The 19,470-nt window shown below is 36.9% G+C and overlaps 1 protein-coding gene across 1 annotated transcript; it reads left to right on the top strand.

The window, feature by feature from the left end:
• The first annotated feature begins 5,511 nt into the window (after nucleotides 1–5,511).
• On the top strand, nucleotides 5,512–18,813 carry LOC120080427 (lon protease homolog 1, mitochondrial-like). Its single transcript, XM_039035082.1, has 20 exons — nucleotides 5,512–5,951; nucleotides 6,415–6,480; nucleotides 6,693–6,884; nucleotides 6,983–7,048; nucleotides 7,213–7,254; nucleotides 7,355–7,477; nucleotides 7,662–7,760; nucleotides 7,983–8,048; nucleotides 8,386–8,472; nucleotides 8,605–8,644; nucleotides 9,140–9,311; nucleotides 9,410–9,534; nucleotides 15,884–16,014; nucleotides 16,095–16,199; nucleotides 16,415–16,528; nucleotides 16,671–16,838; nucleotides 16,907–17,008; nucleotides 17,210–17,464; nucleotides 17,630–18,124; nucleotides 18,392–18,813. The coding sequence occupies exons 1-20, from the start codon at nucleotides 5,652–5,654 to the stop codon at nucleotides 18,575–18,577; spliced, it is 2,934 nt and encodes a 977-aa protein (XP_038891010.1). The 5' UTR covers nucleotides 5,512–5,651; the 3' UTR covers nucleotides 18,578–18,813.
• Nucleotides 18,814–19,470: the final 657 nt, after the last annotated feature.

Below are 19,470 nucleotides of genomic sequence, written 5' to 3'. Positions count from 1 at the left end.
CACTGATCCCTTTAATGAACATAAGCCATAGTCCTACTATGACTGAGTTCTCTCTTCCAAAGAGAAGTTGTGGCCACTATGTTCAAGCCCCGGAATCAGCCCTTAAGGGAGCAATCTCTCTACTTACCCCTGCTTCGGGAAAGGAGTGAATTCTATCTTGTGTATTGAGTTCCTAACTCCCAAATCAAACTCCAAAAAAGTAGGCATGTTGAGTTAACAATCTGGCCACTCTCACCCATACTAATCAAAGGACCGCCCTCAAAGGCATGAGTTCCCAAAACACTCAGGATTGAGGTCATGTCACCTATAGCCATTTAGGTGAGATGTAAGACTCTAGTATCAACGACGTTATATACAGAGTCTAGTCATCTCGTAGTCTAGTCTTATACAAACTCTTTGTATAGGACACCCCCACTTGCATGTCTCCACATGAATGGTCAGGATCTACCATCTGTAGTAGTTTACAATACTTGAAAACCTCTACAAAGAGGGTTGTATCCGTAGTGTCACTAGGATCATGTATCCCACCTTAATCCTTATACTACAGACCTATCTAGGTTATCATTTAAGGTATGATCCACTTGTATATGACATATACATGCTTAAGTTACATAAGATAACTATGAAGCTTTGTTTATTAGATATGAGTAAATACCAGAATGAAATAACAATTATTTTATTCATAAAACATTGTGTATCATTATAAACAATGAGACTCCGGAAGAATTAGGACACCAATCCCAACAGTATGTTCATTAATATGTTACACATTTTAAGCATGAATTAATGTTATGTTTGTAGGAAAGGGCATGAAGATGATTAAAGAAGAAAGGAAAAGCCTTGAGTATTGAGAAATGACGTCTAGGGTGGTAAGATGTTGGCTTTAGCAAGTAGAAATTTGGCTAAGTGTAGTGTAGCCTTGCGATGAAGATTGTGAAACATGGGTGCATGAAGCATGTGGTATGCGATAACCAAGGTTATGGAAGTTGAAGGTAGGCCACAAGGCTAAGTGTTGGCTAAGGACTTGCCATGCGCTAGTAAGGAGCATACGATGATCAAGGCCTTGAGAGGTTATTGTTGCATGCGGTAAGGCAAGGGGGTGTAGGCGTTAGGATGTTGAGGCGTTGAGCACACGACATAAGCGAGGCTACCTAGGCGTTAAGGCTGAGTGTGCGTGCTGGCCAGAGCGCAAGCTATGCGTTGGCCACGAGTCTATGCGAGGAAAAGTTGTGAGATGTGCCAGAACATACATCGAGTGGTAGGTAGGGCACGACATGAAGGCCTTCGGCATTAGAAGGTTGTGTGTGTGCTTAGGTATGTGTTGATAGCATTGGTGCAAGGCATATAAGGCATGCGTTACTCGGTGAAGTATGCGTTGGTTAAGGCTATGCGATGCTCAAAGCAGGGCCACGACAAAAGAAACATTAGGCATTGGACAAGAGGATGCATGCAATGGTGAAGATAGTAGGCCTTGCGTTGATGAGTGCCATTAACAAAAGTCATGTGTTGGTGATTAAGGAAAGATACTCAGTTAAATCACGGGTTAGGACAACCAGCTGTCATGATCAGATGAGTTAATCCCACTTAAGGGATGAGGTGGCAACTTAGAATTTAAAGGAACCATGTAATCTATGGTATAAAAGAGAAGGCCAACTTTAGAAGCTTGGTTTGACTGTTTCACTCGTGCTATCAGAGTGACTCTAAAGCCATTCAAAAGCCTTGTGAGTCTAGTTGATGATATAGGACTGCTGAAAGAAATCTCCATAGGAATCAAGATGAAATCAGAAGATTTTCCAAGTAGGCCAGGCTCTCGGGTGAATATAGGCCATAGGTAAAGATTGAAGGACTCCAAAAAAACCATGAAGAATTCTAAGCTCAAACTTTAAGATAAGCTAGTTAAGACAATTTCAAACAAGTTTATAGAAGGAAACTTTTCATGATAAGGTCTGAAAAATAAATTATTCGAGCTCAAAATTGAGTCTGGAAATTTTGAATAAGCAGGAAGTTGCTTGGGAGGAACAAGCAGGCAGCTCAAGAGGTTGACATGCGTACAAGGCTAGGCTAAGTGCAAGCATGTGTTGGGTTGTGCAATAGGTTGTGCGAACGTGTGCTGAAGTTGTGAGCATAAGCTTTTTCAAGGTGTGCGTTGGCGTGTGTGGCTGTTTAGAGCGCCTAGGATATATGTTAATGCATGGTGTATGCGTTGGTGTAGCAAGTTGGCCATAGCTAAGACTTAAAGTCCAAAGAAAATTTCTAAGTGTTGGATGCCTAAGGTATGCATTTGATGAAGGAATCCTATATTAAGATTGAATGTGAGATTATGTATATAAGTTAGTCTTACAAGGAGATCTATGCTAGTAGCTAAACATGATATTTATGTTCACAGGGTTGACACCAATAGGGGAAGTTTATCAACCATAAAAGAATTGCCTAAATCTGTGAGTGACTAAGTTGTTTTCCTAAATGTTTTAGAAATCCATGGTTTAATGAAAGTTTATACTTATGCTAGTTATATTACAGTAAGTTCAAGCAAACAAGTTTCCTAAGTCATTAACGCATGCTAGATTATAAAGTTATGAAGCATGTTTTCAGTAAAATTTATTAACGCATGATGCTAGCTTTTAAAAGGAAGTTTTATAACATGTTTAAAGTTGTAAGTACATGTTATTATGTTTGAGCAAATGTGCTCCTAATGTTCAAGGCATGCGTTAGATAACCATGTTCTTATGTAAGCTATGTTTTAAGATACCATGTTTTTAGTAAATAAGCTTTATGTTGATTAAGTTTAGCTCAATACTGAAGGACTTGAGAAGGTATCTGAGTAGTAGTACCTAAAGTATGATGGTATTTAGCTATTACCACATGCACGTAGGTAGATTTGACGTCAAGAGATTGAGCAAAAGGGTTCTCTCTTGACTAAGGTTTGACATTGAGGGTTTGAGCAAAAGGGTTCTCTCTTAACTCATAATCAGCTTAGTTATGTTTCAATTGTGATATGATTAAAGTTTCTATACATGTTTTCTTGGCAAGTTTTCAGATTTCAGTATTCGATTATCTGATTTTAATTTTAAGCATGAGAACTATGTTGAAATTAAGTCACTCACTGGGCTAGTAACTCACTTCGTTTTTAAATATTTTTCCTTCCAGGTAGCCGTTAAAACCCTATAAAATAACTTTGTTGCTGCTTTTCCACTCAAAGACTCTAATTTAGAAAAGACTAGGTGTTTGCTCTGCAAATATTTATACACATGTTTTGCTCATATAGAGACTACTTTAGCAAGTTGGGGCCCACAGGATCTTGTATGTACATATGTCTTGTATATGATGGTTGCCATGAAACCCTATTGATATATGTCTGTTAATTGGTTAGTAAATGTATGTTTGTTTATTCCAGGGTTTTTTAGACAAATTTAACAGATTAGTAGGCAGTAAGTGTCAACAAGAAGATTGGTAACTACTGCCATCACATCTCTTTTTAGGTTAAGAGGGTAATCTGAGAGGGGTTGTGACACTGCACGTCCTGAAGTTGAAATTGAGTTTTAAAAAAATCCCCTTTATGTTGATTTTGTTTAGTCGGGTTTGATTGAAATTGTATCATTTTATTTTCAAATCATAAAAGCTTTGTTTTTTTTTTAAAAAAAAAAATTGTATGCATATACTGAATCTGAAATTGAATTCTTTCTAATGTTGATTTTGTATTTGAATTGGATTTCTTATATGAAAGATCGTATTTGAGTTGGATTTCTTAGATGAATGATCTAAACCATATGTGAGGCTCTCTAATTTTATTTTTTAAAATTTTATGTGATATATAATGCTAATTTTAATGCATTAATTCATCATATGGTCTTCTTCCACCTTAATTAGGTTTTTTTTTAGTTTTAATTTTATTTACACTTAGATTTATTACAATCTAACTTTACTTTGTTATCTTTTTTATAAAACCCAAATTAATTGCATAATCACTCCAATAATTATTTTCACATGTACTTGAACATTGTTGAGGACATTATTATTTACTTGTAGATAGTTGTTATTTTATATACCATTCATTATGAGTGTACTATATGTTTAATATGAAACTATAATTTTTATTTTTCTTGCTACTTTATGAAAAGAATCTTCCATTTATATTTTTCTATGATGTTACTTTTTATAGTTGGATATGTATAAAATGCACCAATTGAAATGTATGATTAACCTATAAAAAAAAGCTTGATATTTCATTTTCAAGTGTCATTGAAGTACAAAAGTTTTAAACATTTTCATTTAAAATGACATATTTTTCTGTTGTGCACAATGTAACAAATCTAAGTCCATAAGCTATTTGTCAATCTAATCACATATTAATTGAAAAGATAAGCCTAAAAAAATAGTAGTTATAAAAAAATGTTTAGGAGTCATTAAGCTACACTTATTATTTGGCAACTAGAATATCTAATTACTCAATAATTATTTTTTACTATGTAATAAAGGTTGCATGAGAATCTATAAATCCTAACTCCACCAGAACCATAAAAAACCCTGAACCATAACCATTGGAACCACTAAACAACGCATATTATATAAACATTAACAGTTAAGTTATTGAGTACTCTAACATTTATGTGTAGAACATGATAATTTCTTTTTTATAATAATGTTAAGTTAGTAGGATTACTTTTTTTTGTTGTGTTCTTCAAGAAATTGAGGGTTAAAAAGTGATTGTCACATATAAGGAAAAATGTTCATTTTAATAGATTATGACATGTATTTTGGTGGAAAAATATAATTGTTTTGCAATTGAGTGTTCAAAATATGTTACATTTTCAAAAAGAGAAAAAAATGTTGTCCAATTTTCAAGATTATTCAGTGTTCATGCCGCTAAGTATTTGTGTTTAGTTATAATTTATTTGGAATATGGTGTTTAGAAATGGAGAAAAATTATATTATGTAATTGAATGTTCAAAAATTCAATTCAAAATTTTGCTTTTAGTATATGGACACTTTGTGGAGAATTTGTTTTGTTTTGAGAATGAAAAAGAATTTGGATTTTTTTTTTTTTTTTTTTTTGTCTTAGAAAGTTAAGAAAATTGTTACAATTGAAAATTAAAATCAACAATAACAAAAAAAAAAAAAAAAAAACCAATTTCATTTAAAAACTGCACCATATATCCAACTCAATTTCCACAAATTTCTGACTCAATTAGCACCGTAAACACGGACAATAATTATCAATTTAATTCATCCAAACATAATTATCATGCCCTAAAATTGTTTTAGGCCACTTTTGTAGTCACCAAAATCAATGCAAAAACTTGTGAATAAATTCTAGAACATTCAAATAATTATCAATTTACCTTTATAACCTTTATGACTCAAGTATTCGAAGTAATAATAGAGGGAAGGAGTAATTCAAATCATTATGAAAAAGTATGAAATTATTAGGGGTAATTCAGTCAAATCACGCACTGACCGAGGGTTTTACGAAGGGTTTTAACATTACCTACTTGTTTCTAAACCTTTTTTTTTTTTTTTTTTTTTTTTGGCAGAGCTCTTCGCCCGTCGTTGGCGGTTGTTACCGATCAGAACCACCGTCCCAATTAGCACCGGACTGATATTCACTTCAAGAATCCCACTAGGAAATTCACTAGTCTTTAGATTTCCATTCAATGTTGAAGGTTGTGAACTCCTCATGTTTCCGGAGCCGCCTCCACAACCTGGCTCCGAATCTCCGTCCGGCGACCGAGTTGGAATCGCCGCTAGTTAGGGTTCTTGGCTCTCTCAGAGGGTTGGGCGGAAGAAGCACGAGGTTGACTGGTCGAGCGTTTTTCTGCTCCGATGCCAGTGATGTGTCGGAACCGGTGGGTGAAATTGAGGCTAAGGCGACGGAACTTGGGGCGGAGGATGCTGCGTCGAAATCTTCGTCTGCTATTATTCCGACGAATCCTCGACCGGAGGATTATCTGACGGTTGGTATCAGTTTTTTATTTTGTACTCGACTTGTGGATGAAGAAAGTGAAGGAAAAGGAGAAAGAATGCTCTTTTCTCCCTTCATTGTATTGATTTGTCTGTTTAATTGGGGAAAATGATGTGGGAAGTTGGAAGCTTTGAAATGCCAGTGATGTTTTGTACTGTGAGGATTGAATTTGGTGTTCGAATTGGTGGTTAACTTGGCTGAAGGGTTAAAGAGAGACAGAATAATAATAAAAGGAACAATGCTTCATTCTTATGAATATTTGAGCTTGGGAAGTTGAACGATACCAAGTTAGATGTTATAATTTTTTTTTGGTGATAATTCCACTTCGTATCACCTGCTATAGAAGATTTGTCTTCAGTTTAGTTCGGTTTGATTTTTTATTTTGACTGATCCAAAATGTTTATTTATTACTATTATTATTATTATTAAAAAAAAAGTGTTCTCTCTTTGGACAGGTTTTGGCGTTGCCATTGCCGCACAGGCCATTGTTTCCTGGATTCTACATGCCAATTTATGTAAAGGTATCATAAGTATTTGGCATGATTGGACCACATTGCCTTTCATTTGAGTTGAGGAGCTGCCATGTACTTTGTTCTTTTAGTTCCCTTTGTGGTTTTGGTGTCATGTTTATATTTGAATTCTACTCAATTCTTAGCTGCTATTTTAACAAATTTACTGGGGCATCGACTTCTTTATGGGGAAAGGACTTGAGATGTGTGATGATCTATTGCAGGATCCTAAACTATTGGCCGCTCTGCAAGAAAGCAGAAGAAGGCAAGCTCCATATGCTGGTACCTTCCTTCTTAAGGATGAACCAGGAACCGATTCTAGTGTAGTATCTGGATCCGAGACAGAAAAAAATATTAGTGATTTGAAAGGCAAGGAGTTATATGATAGGCTTCATGAAGTTGGCACACTTGCCCAGGTACTTGTGTAATTTTTGCACTTTTTTCTTTAGCAGGATGAAGCTCTTACGTCTAGTTCATATGAGTTGATTCTATGTGCTTTGTATTGTTATTTCAGATTTCAAGTATCCAAGGAGACCAGGTGGTGCTTATTGGTCATAGAAGACTTCGAATTACAGAGATGGTATTATATGAATAATTTAATACATAACTATTCTGCACTTTCTCTTCCCCGACCATATGTTATCTGACCCCTAAATAATATATTTTTTTCTTAATGATTTTGAATCACACTTTTATGTGATTGTGTGAATTACTAAGCTGACTATACTTACGGTTTCTATATAGGTTAGTGAGGATCCTCTAACTGTGAAAGTTGATCATCTCAAGGTACGTGGTTGTACAATTCTCGTTTGAATCATTTTTATGATGTTTCCTTTGAGAACGGATTTCATTCTGTGTTGATAATTTTCCTTGTGCTTTTATTCAGGATAAACCTTATAATAAAGATGATGATGTTATAAAGGCAACTTCGTTTGAGGTTATATCTACCCTAAGGGATGTTTTGAAGACCAGTTCCCTTTGGAGGGATCATGTTCAAACATACACCCAGGTACCTCTTCTAGTGAGAAAGAAACAAAGGAAAAAAAAAAAAAAAAAAAATCAAAGGAAAAGATCCTAAACATAAAAAAACAATCCAAGCATACTTGAACAATTAGATGTAAGCAGAACTTGACCGTTCAGGTTCTTCAGCATACTTCTATTTTGATTGCGTTTTTTTTCCCTGTCATGTGCAGCATATTGGTGATTTCAATTTTCCAAGATTAGCAGATTTTGGGGCAGCAATATCTGGAGCAAATAAATTACAATGCCAGCAAGTGCTTGAAGAATTAGATGTAAGCAGATATTTGACCAACTCTTTTAAAAATTCTGGTAGATGTATTGGGTTGGATGACATCCTTGGTAAGATAGATTTTTACGTTTTCAAGGCAAAAAGATCAATCATCTTCATAGATATGATTGTAGATTTAACTTGGTGCAGTCTGGCATTAATCAACTTTGTAGCTGATTTCATTGGTTTGATTTGATCTCTTACTCTTTTTCTCCCTCTGACTTAGGTATATAAACGATTAAAGCTTACACTAGAATTATTGAAGAAGGAGATGGAAATAAACAAGATTCAGGTATGTCGTAAAATTTTCTTGATATTTCATATTTTGAACAATGTATAAGACTAGTTAATTACCACGTGCACATGCTTATAGAAATTTTAATTTTCATTATAAAAAAATAGGTACTAACCTTATGGACAATAATGAAAATCGAAAAACTTTGTGATCTTATGAGCATTCATTTTCTGTTAACCTTCCATTTATTGGTGCTATTGATCAATGTGCTAAGAGTGATTGAAAGAAGGGATATATGTTTGGAAATGTTCAATTGGATTCACAAATATTCCTTCTTTTAATATATTGAAGGTGATTGGGCTTGCTGATACTGTCCTTTAAATGGTTAAAATAGGAATCTATAGCGAAGGCAATTGAGGAGAAGATAAGTGGCGAGCAACGCCGTTACTTATTGAACGAGCAACTTAAAGCTATTAAAAAGGTTTGTACTATCTTCATCATCACATTATTATCAATCTGCTAATATAGTCCACTTCCTAGTAACTTGTTACGAGCAAGGCTTTCCTCTTGTTTCAAACTTTTGAGACACTTTATTGAAATGGTCTATGTTCAGGAGCTGGGACTGGAGACAGATGACAAAACAGCTCTTTCAGGTGAGCCTCTGTGAACCCATGGTAAAACTTGCAAGTGATGATTCTGTTTTGTTCTGTATATATACCTGATATAAATTGCATAGGGAATTCCTCGAACTAACTTGGTATTTAATTGAGTAAACCATTAAGAAGATATCTGCAATAGATTGATGCCTTTAGACTTGAAGTGTGTTATAAAGTCTCCCAAAAGAGTTTGTATGTTGAAGATTTGAATAATTGAAAAGGATGTATTCTGAATCCTCCATATATCATCATAGGGAACTCCTGCTGAATTTCTGGGAACATGCTTAATAATGAATTCAGATGTACTCTCTATCCTTGAAAATGTTATGGTGGTGATTGTTTTTATTCTAGATTTTTTGATCTAATAAGAGACGAGAAACTAGTCAGTTATGGTGGTGATTGTTGGCAGCCTACATAGACGATGCTAGGCTTTGCCGTTCATTTATTCTTTTCATCTATTATAGTTATGCCAATATTTTACATCTGCTGCAGCGAAGTTTAGGGAAAGACTTGAACCAATCAAAGACAAATGTCCACCACATGTGGCGCAAGTCATAGAAGAAGAGCTTGCAAAGCTGCAGTTATTAGAGGCCAGTTCGAGTGAGTTTAATGTTACAAGGAACTATCTGGATTGGTTGACTGCACTTCCTTGGGGAGTTTACAGGTTTGTGAATTTCTATCTCTGCACGTGCAGTATACATTTATGACTCGCTGATGCAATGATGGGGAATGTGACATTTGTCACTTATTTTACATCTGCAGTGATGAGAATTTTGATGTCCTTGGTGCCCAAAAAATTCTTGATGAAGATCATTATGGATTAACTGATGTCAAAGAAAGAATCCTCGAGTTTATTGCGGTTGGAAAGCTGAGAGGAAGTTCACAAGGTTTTGTCTCTGTGCCCTGTTGTTTTTCTGATTGTGGTTAAAATTGTTAAAAGATAGAAAATAGAGAATTCTAGGTTTACGTGGAAAACTCTAGAACAGGGAGAAAAACCCACGATAGAGTCTTTTTTTATTATTTTAACACACAAAAAAAGTTACAATAGAACTATTTATAGACTCTAGTAAGCCCTAAAATAAAAAAGGAAATAAACCTAGGGTAAAGTAAAATACTAAAATATCCTTGGGCTATAAACTATCAGTAAAGCCCCTTATTCCAACACTTCCCCTCAAGTTGGGTAGTAGATGTCAATCACAACTTGCTAATACACAAGTCAAAACTTTGCCTGAGTAACCCTTTGGTGAGAACATCAACAACTTGTTGACTAGATGGAATATACAGAATACAGATATTGCCATTGTCCAGTTTCTCTTTTATAAAGTGTTTGTCAATCTCCACATATTTCGTTCTATCATGTTGTACAGGATTATTGGCTATGCTTATAACCGCTTTATTATCACAATAGAGCTTCATGGGTAGAACACTGTCTTGGTGTAGATTAAACAAAACTTTCTTCAACCAGATTTCTTCACAGATTCCCAAACTAATAGCTCTATATTTAGTTTCCGTATTGCTTCTAGCAACAACACTTTGCTTCTTATATAAGTCAAAACTTTGCCCGAGTAACCCTTTGGTGAGAACATTAGCAACTTGTTGACTAGATGGAATATACGGAATACAGATACTGCCATTGTCCAGTTTCTCTTTTAGTGTCTATCAATCTCCACATGTTTCGTTCTATCATGTTGCACAGGATTATTGGCTATGCTTATAGCCGCTTTATTATCACAATAGAGCTTCATGGGTAGAACACTGTCTTGGTGTAGATCAAATAGAACTTTCTTCAACTAGATTTCTTCATAGATTCCCAAACTCATAGCTCTGTATTTAGTTTCAGCACTGCTTCTAGCAACAACACTTTGCTTCTTACTTCTCCAAGTAACTAGGTTACCCCACACAAAAGTACAATATCCAGTGGTAGACTTTCTGTCATAACTGATTCTGCCCAATCAAAGTTGATATAAGCCTCAATGCATTTCCCGTCAGTTTTAATGAACATCAGACCTTTACCTGGTGAACTTTTCAAATATCTTAGAATCCAATTCACAGCTTCCATATGTTCTTCGTAGGGTGCTTGCATAACAACACTGACAGTATAGGAAATATCTGGTCTAGTGTGAGATAAGTAAATCAGCTTTCCCACAAGACGCTGATACATCTCTTTATCAACAGGAACTTTGTCAACAGAATCTCCCAATTTTGCATTGAATTTAACAGGAGTGTCAGCAGGTTTATATTCAGTCATACCTGTTTCTTTACAGGTCAAGAGTGTATTTCTATTGTTAGACAGAGATCCCTTCCCTTGGTCTTGCCACCTCCATTCCAAGGAAATGCTTTAGATTCCCTAGATCTTTGATCTCAAACTCATTAGTTATTTTCTTTTTCAACCTGGTGATCTCAGCAGCATCATCTCCTGACAGGACAATATCAACATACACAATTAGAACAACAATTTTCCCGGATATTGACCTTTTTGTAAATAACGTGTGATCAGTGTGTCCCTGAGTGAAACATTGGGACTTAACAAAGATAGTAAACCTGTCGAACCACGCTCTCGCAGACTGTTTCAAACCATACAAAGACTTCCTGAGTTTACAAACCTGATGATCAAACTGAGCTTCAAAACCTGGGGATGGCTCATATAAACCACTTCTTCTAATTCACCATTCAGAAATGCATTTTTCACATCAAGTTGATGGAGAGACCAGTCTTTATTAACTACAATAGAAAGAAGGACCCGGATCGTGTTTAACTTCGCTATAGGAGAGAAAGTCTCAGAATTATCTATCCCATAAGTTTGAGTAAACTCTTTTGCTACAAGTCTGGCCTTGTACCTGTCTAGAGTTCCATCTGATTTATACTTCATAGTGAACACCCACTTGCATCCAACTGTTTTATGCTCTTTAGGAAGAGCAACCCACGTATTATTCTTTTCAAAAGCTCCATTTCATCCATGACGTCTGTCTTCCACTCAGGAATTTCCATAGCCATATGTATGTTTTTCGGTATTGTTACTGTATCAAAGTTGGTAGTGAATGGCCTGAACTCATAAGACAGATTACTGTAAGACATACAACTACACATGGGGTACTTGGTGCAGGGTTTGGTGTCCTTTCTCAATGCAATGGGCATGTCAAGAGAGATATCATAATCCTTTGGTTTGTCTGATTCCTCATCTGTAATGGGATTTTGATTACATTTTCCAGCCTGACGAAGAATCTCACCCTTTTGTATTTCTGTCGAAGTCTCATCAGTGCTTGTAACGCTGTTATTCTCTGGAATTAACATATCATTCCTGTCATTCTCAGCTAGATCGACAATATCATCCTCAACACATAAGTTAGTATTATCAGGGCCAGTAGTACCTTGAGCTTGCGTTGGTTCAAATTCATGGACCAGAGTTGGTAGAGTAGTAGGGGACACCATTTCCTTTATGAGATTCTTCCTGTAGTAGGTTATCCAAGGGACTTATTTAGTTGGTAGAACGGTGTCATGGGTACTCAAGATGGGTTCAGGAAGGAGTTCAGGAGGGTTAGTAGGGACTGAAGACGTGGACCAGTTATTCTCTACAAGCACTCTCCCCTTGAAGATGATTAACGAGAAAGAAAGGTTTATCCTTAAGGAACGTTACAACTTACATCCATGGAGATGAAGTATTTTCAAGAAGAAGGGTGGAAGCATTTATGACCTCGTTGGTGAAGGGGATACCCAACGAAGACACATTTTTTAACACGAGGGGTAAACTTAGTTTGGTTAGGGCCATGACTATGGACAAAGGTAGTGCATCCAAAAACCCGAAGAGGGGCATCAGGAATAAGTCACGTGGTAGGGTATGACTCCTTGAGGTATTTAAGAGGGGTTTGGAGTTGGAGGACATGGGAAAACATTCAATTAATAAGATGAGCTGCAGTCAAAACTGCATCCTCCCATAAGTAAGATGGATTGAAGTAGACAACATGAGAGACCGTGCAACCTCAAGAAGGCGACGGTTTTTCCTTTCAGCTACTCCATTTTGTTGAGGTGTATAGGAACATGAGCTTTGGTGGACAATGCCTTTAGAAGACAGAAAATCACGAAGAGTGTTATTAAGGAACTCACGACCATTATCACTATGAAGAATAGCAATTTTGGTGTTGAACCGAGTCTCAACAATAGTGTAAAATTGTTGAAATACCAATGAAACCTCAGATTTATCAGTGAGGAGAAAAACCTGGGTATGATCATCAATAAAGGTCACAAACCACCATTTCCCCGAAGAGGTGGTAATACTCTAGGGACCCCAAACATCACTATGAATAAGGGTGAAGGGCTAAAAAGGTTTGTAAGGTTGAGATGGAAAGGTGACTCGTATGCTGTTTTGCACGAATGCACATATCACAAGATAGAGAAAAGACATCAACTTTATTGAATAAATGAGGAAATAAATATTTCATATATTTGAAATTTGGATGACCAAGGCGAAAATGCCACAACATACAATCTTTTTCTGAAGTTGAAAAATAAAAAGACAACAAACTAGTCCTATAACAGTTCCTAGAGGAAGCATCATCATCATCAAGGAAATAGAGTCCCCTATTGTGTCGAGCAGTGCCAATCGTCTTCCCCGAGCTCAAAGAAAACATTATCTGGTGAGAAGGTAACTTGACAATTCAGATCTTTAGTTATCTTACTAATAGATAGTAAATTGTAAGATATTTTGGGTACATGCAGCACATTCTGTAAAGATAAACTATCAAAAGGAGAAATATGACCCTTGCCTGCAATAGGAGCAAAGGACCCATCTGCAATCCGAATCTTTTCATTACCAGTACTCGGAAGATATGATAGAAAATTATCAGGAGATCCAGTCAAATGATTTGTAGCCCCTGAATCAAGTATCCATGGTTTCTTACCATTTATGCTGAGGCGGCTTAAGGATTGAGAGGTACCTAATCGAGCAACGGTCTCATGGGAAGAGATACTAGGGTCACTTTGGTAATTCACCCGAGGTAGTGACTAGGGGCACTCGCAGATTCACTCATAAGAGCCCGACCAAGATTGGGTTTGTCACTTGGAGGACATCTTCTGCCATTCGATAGTCTACCATGTGACTTCCAGCACTGATCTTTTGTATGCCAAGGTTTCTTGCAATTTTCACACATCGGGTCTGTTTCCCATTTTGCTTGTCATTATCAGAACCAGATAATTTCGCACTGAAAACAGTAGAATCAATAGCAGATACAGTCGTAATGTTCATAGCATTGGCTCTGTCTTCCTCTAGACGAACCTTAGAACACACTTCCATAAGCAAAGGTATAGGCCCCTGTCCCAATATACGACCTCGCACTACATCGAACTTGGGGTTCAAACCAGCTAGGAAATCATAGACACGATCGACTTCCAATCTTGGAATACTGAACACCTCTACAAGGACGATCCCAGATAATTTCATGACACAGGTCCATCTCCTGCTAGATTAGGGACAATTTGTTAAAGTATGAAATGACATCTACCGTCTTTTGTTTGCACTCGTGAGCCTGTTTACACAGAGTGTAAAGACGAGATGCATTCTGCCTCTTAGAATATTATTTTTGAACTGCATCCCAGATATCTTGAGTAGTCGCAGCATACAACAACGGTTTCCCTATCTAAGGTTCCATACTATTTATCAACAGTGATCGAAGCAAGGAGTCTTCTCTTTTCCAAATGCACTCTGAGGATCCCTTGGCCTAGGTCTTGGTATCTCACCAGTTAGATACCCAAACATGTGACGCCCCTCAAGAGTCATTTTAATGGACTGAGACCAGGAGAAATAATTCTGACCATTCAACTTTTCTCCTGCAATTAACCCTATGGAACTTCCCATAGATCCAGACAAATAGTTTGAAGTAGTTAAAGCAGGGAAAGAGGTTACCGGATTCTCTGGATACATCGATAGACCTGAAGGAATATCAGAATTCATACTAGAATTTAAGTTTGTGGAAGCACCCAGGGTTGCCCCAAAAGCAGCGATTTGTTGCTGAAAACTTGCTTGGAGATTAGCCAACTATTGTTGAACCATTATCGGAGATAAACCAATCGAACCTTGATGTTCATAACTAGGCAGCTCATGATGAGGAAGTGCACGAATGGCTGCAGATAGGTTGCTTACGACTGAAAGGGAAAAGAGCTGGGGATTCCGAGACGTTGCTGCGACAGGGGATTTACCTCTATGGTAGGCGGACGACTCACCAATCTCAGCTTCAAGGTGTAGGTTTTGGCTATTGACAGTGAGGTTGGAGGGATAGGTAGTGTGGCTCTCGGTAACAAGGGAGGAATGTCGGTGGCATTGTGAAAAGGGTGGCGGCACTAGGGTTTCCATCAAAGGGTTGCGGCAGCGCTAGAGTTGGACGGATATGCAAGGACTGAAGGTATCGATTAACCACAGCTTGGACAGTAGTAACAATGACAGTATCGATAGTGGCAACAGTAGCGTTGGTGGTCAAAGGCCCCATCGGCAGTTGTGGCGGAAGCGAGGCTGGTACAAAACTAAGATTATCTTGCATCGGTTGGTTTTTGCCGATGGCGACTAGGGTTTCGCCACCACACTCTGATACCATGTTAAAAGATAGAAAATAGAGAACACTAGGTTTACATAGAAAACCCTAGAATAGGGAGAAAAAACCACGATAGAGAGTCTCTTTTTATTATTTTAACACATAATGAAAGTTACAGGCTCTAGCAAGCCCTAAAATAAAAAAGGAAATAAACCTAGGGTAAAGTAAAATACTAAAATACCCTTGGGACTATAAACTATAAACAAAGCCCCTTATTTCCAACAAAAATAATATACTATAAGAAGTCCTTGTTCCATGCTCCTTGACTCACTTCTTTCATGCTTTTTGCTGGCTTGCTGGTGTCTTTCCAGACAACTACATCTTGATGGATGTTGTCCTGCACTGTATTTTCTTCTTTATTACCGTGTCTAGTTAGATGTCCAATGAAATCAGAATTGTTTCCTTGGTATGCTTGGTGATTTTCAGATGAACAATGTGCTAGAGTCGTGCGAGTATTGTTCTTGTATTTCTAGGCAATGCTGAAGTAAACAGAATTGGTTAATTGTTTATGACATGTATCACAATATGCTTAGAATGACGATCAACTATTATTTTTATCTTACTCTTCTAAAAGTTATTATTGGTTTTTTCTTAAAGAAAAAAATAACTATAGTTTTTATTTGTTAATTTGCTAACAAAGGAGTTTGCAACTTGGCAGGAAAAATCATTTGTCTCTCTGGTCCACCTGGAGTGGGAAAAACCAGCATTGGTCGTTCAATAGCTCGGGCCTTGAATCGTAAGTTCTTCAGATTTTCTGTTGGAGGACTAAGTGATGTTGCTGAAATTAAGGTACTTGCAAATGTCTTGATTTGTATCCTTATACAGTTACAAAGTTACTGCATGTATGCTAACTGCAAAATTGCATCCAGGGTCATCGGCGAACCTATATTGGTGCAATGCCAGGAAAGATGGTGCAGTGTCTTAAAAACGTTGGAACTGCTAATCCTCTTGTGCTAATTGATGAGATAGACAAGGTAGGTATATGGTGATCGGATAGTCTGATTGATTTTAACATCTCTCTCTCTCTCATGCACATATTATAAACTATCACATGAGAATGAACCGGAATTAACCTTGTTCATGTGAAGTCTATATGTTAGTCTCAGGCAATTAAATCTTTCGATACATTTTTAACTGAGTGGCTTGATAATTTAGTCGTTCATCTGATCATTTAACTTGCTTCATGCAGCTTGGGAGAGGTCATTCTGGAGATCCTGCTAGTGCTTTGTTGGAGCTTCTTGATCCTGAGCAGAATGCTAACTTTTTGGACCACTATCTTGATGTTCCAATTGACCTTTCAAAGGTGGGTGGGTTAGTTGATAAGTTTCTCTGTTGGTCATAAGATTGAATCATTTTGTATAATTCTTTTAAATGGAAGTTAGCACGTGAAATTGGGGCTCAAGTTCTACTATAAGTGGCTTACCGTTTGGAAATGTCTATTACAGGTTCTTTTCGTCTGCACAGCGAATGTTGTTGAAATGATACCCAATCCTCTTCTTGACAGAATGGAGGTCATTGCCATTGCTGGATATATTACTGATGAGAAGATGCACATAGCAAGGGGCTACTTGGAGAAAGCTACACGCGAAGCGTGTGGGATTAAACCCCAACAGGTCTCTCTCTCTTTCTCTCTACCTGAGGCACCTGTTATTCATGAAACTTGAATTTCAATTAATTTCAGGTCGAAGTGACTGATGCTGCCCTTCTTGGTCTCATAGAAAACTACTGCCGAGAAGCTGGGGTTAGAAATCTCCAGAAGCACATCGAAAAGATCTATCGCAAGGTTTGTGAAAGTACTCAGCTTTTTAGATTGATCTTGGGATTTATTTGGTAATGAGAACTATTAGAGTTTCAACAGGCCGTAAGATATCTTCTTTGCTAATCCCATTGTACTTGTATGAATTTTCGGTGAAATATCTTGGAGCTGTTGCATGGATCAAAGGATAAAGAACCTTACCATGTAATTTTATTTGTAATGTGGCAGATTGCTCTTCAGCTTGTAAGACAAGGAGTATCGAATGAACCTGCACCGGCGGAGATTGTTGAATCTAATGAAGAAAAGGTAGATATTATAGATGAATCAAGTAAAAGCAGTAGTGGAAGCGAGAGTCAAGGTGATGGTGAATTGATCAACAAAAGTAGCCAAGATCAAAATATCGAATCCTCTGCTGAATCCGAGAAGATATCCAGTGATCTTCTAGTGGATGATTCTCGTCCCAATCAACCTGTGGATGCCAAGGTATTTATTTAAGAAAAAATAAGTTTATTATCCATGTAAACCTACCTGGAATTTCTCCCTCTTTCTCTGCATAGGAGACTGAAATATATCTCGACTCTCAAATCTAAACAAAATTGGAGCGACTTGAGCAACTTTCATGTTTTGAAATTTTCATGACTTTGGCAGGATGAATCGGATTTCACCAGCGAACTGGAGAAAGTGAGGGTTGACTCGACAAATCTAGCTGATTATGTGGGAAAACCAGTTTTCCATGCAGAGCGCATTTACGACAGGACACCAGTTGGAGTTGTGATGGGGCTTGCTTGGACCGCCATGGGAGGTTCCACTCTCTACATAGAAACCACTCAGGTTGAGCAAGGAGAGGGCAAAGGTGCGCTCCATCTAACCGGTCAGCTTGGAGATGTCATGAAAGAAAGTGCTCAAATTGCTCACACTCTTGCCCGAGCTATATTGCTCGAAAAAGAGCCAGACAATCCTTTCTTTGCAAATACCAAACTTCATCTTCACGTTCCTGCTGGAGCAACGCCGAAGGATGGGCCGAGTGCTGGTTGCACCATGATGACATCTCTGTTGTCACTTGCCATGAAGAAGCCTGTCAAAAAGGATCTAGCCATGACTGGAGAAGTAACTTTGACTGGAAAAATTCTTCCAATTGGTGGGGTAAGTTGAAGAATTTTTATTATCCGCTATAATCTCTCTTTTATATGCCAACTTTAGACTGCTCGGGAACTGAGGGACCAAAATGATGGATTGATTGGTTGAATAGTTAGTTGATTTGATATTCTAAATCATAAAACTAAAAAACAGTCCAGTTCAATTTGGACAGATTTTGTCATTTTTGATTTGGTTTTTAGTCCGTTTCGCATCGGTTTGGGTCACATTCATCAGACTATTCAAATTGCTTCTCCTCGTGTACTGTTTTTACAGGTGAAGGAGAAGGCTATAGCTGCAAGGAGAAGTGAGGTAAAGACCATAATATTCCCTTCTGCAAACAGGAGGGACTTTGATGAGCTTGCTTCCAATGTGAAAGAAGGTCTTGATGTTCATTTTGTGGATGAGTACAGCCAGATATTCAACCTTGCATTTGAGGACAAATCAGAGAAATCAGAATGAAGAAAGTAAAGTTTTCATATTTGATCATATACTTCTACATTTAACATCCATCTGTCTGGGTTTCTTCGTGACTTAATTTATGAGAACTACCCAGTATATTTATTTGAATGTATCATTTGATGGAGGGAGGTTTTGATTATTAACATCACCCATTTTTTTTCACTTGTTTCTATCGTCTCAGTGTAATATTTATGAACATTATTTTACAAAAATGTAGATCAATCTTTTTCTTTCTAGTGAATCTAACTTTAGTTTAATTGGTTTAGACATGCGTTCTTGAATCTCTTCACTTGTTATGCTCATCTGATTTCCAAGTTAGAGTATATTAGCAACATGGAAGCTTCTTTGGACGATTCATATTTCAAATGCTGATATTTGGTAATATGGGAGTGGTAGTTAACAGTAGTACTATGCTTATGTTGGCACATCCATCTAAGTGTGCAACAATAATTATTTATATTTTAATTTTATAATGTCATAAACTGATGAACGCCAATAAATACTAATAGAAGAAAAGAAAGCAATGTTAGGTTTTTAGTTTTAGATATTATGAGAGAGCTGTGAACCTGTCTTTTTTCGATTCAAATTCATGTATAAACCTCATCTACAAACCAAAACATCTAGAGAAAATATAATATAATAATAATATATAATAAAATAAATAAATATATAAAATAAGTAAATAACAAAAAGTAAATAAAATAACAAAGAAGGAATTTCTCCACTTTTTTCAATCTTTTTGGATTGATTACCAATATATGTCTTTCAAAATTCACAAAATATCACTATTTATAGGCAATTTGGCAAAGTAGGAGGTGGATTACATTGATACTAATAGTGTCTAATCTTGAGACACGTGGACTGGATAAGTGACACATGACCAATGGACAATG

Source organism: Benincasa hispida, chromosome 6 (genome assembly GCF_009727055.1).
Source record: "Benincasa hispida cultivar B227 chromosome 6, ASM972705v1, whole genome shotgun sequence".
NCBI lineage: Eukaryota > Viridiplantae > Streptophyta > Magnoliopsida > Cucurbitales > Cucurbitaceae > Benincasa > Benincasa hispida.
Note: the sequence above shows the minus strand (reverse complement) of the source record. Positions and strands in the feature narration are given on the sequence as shown.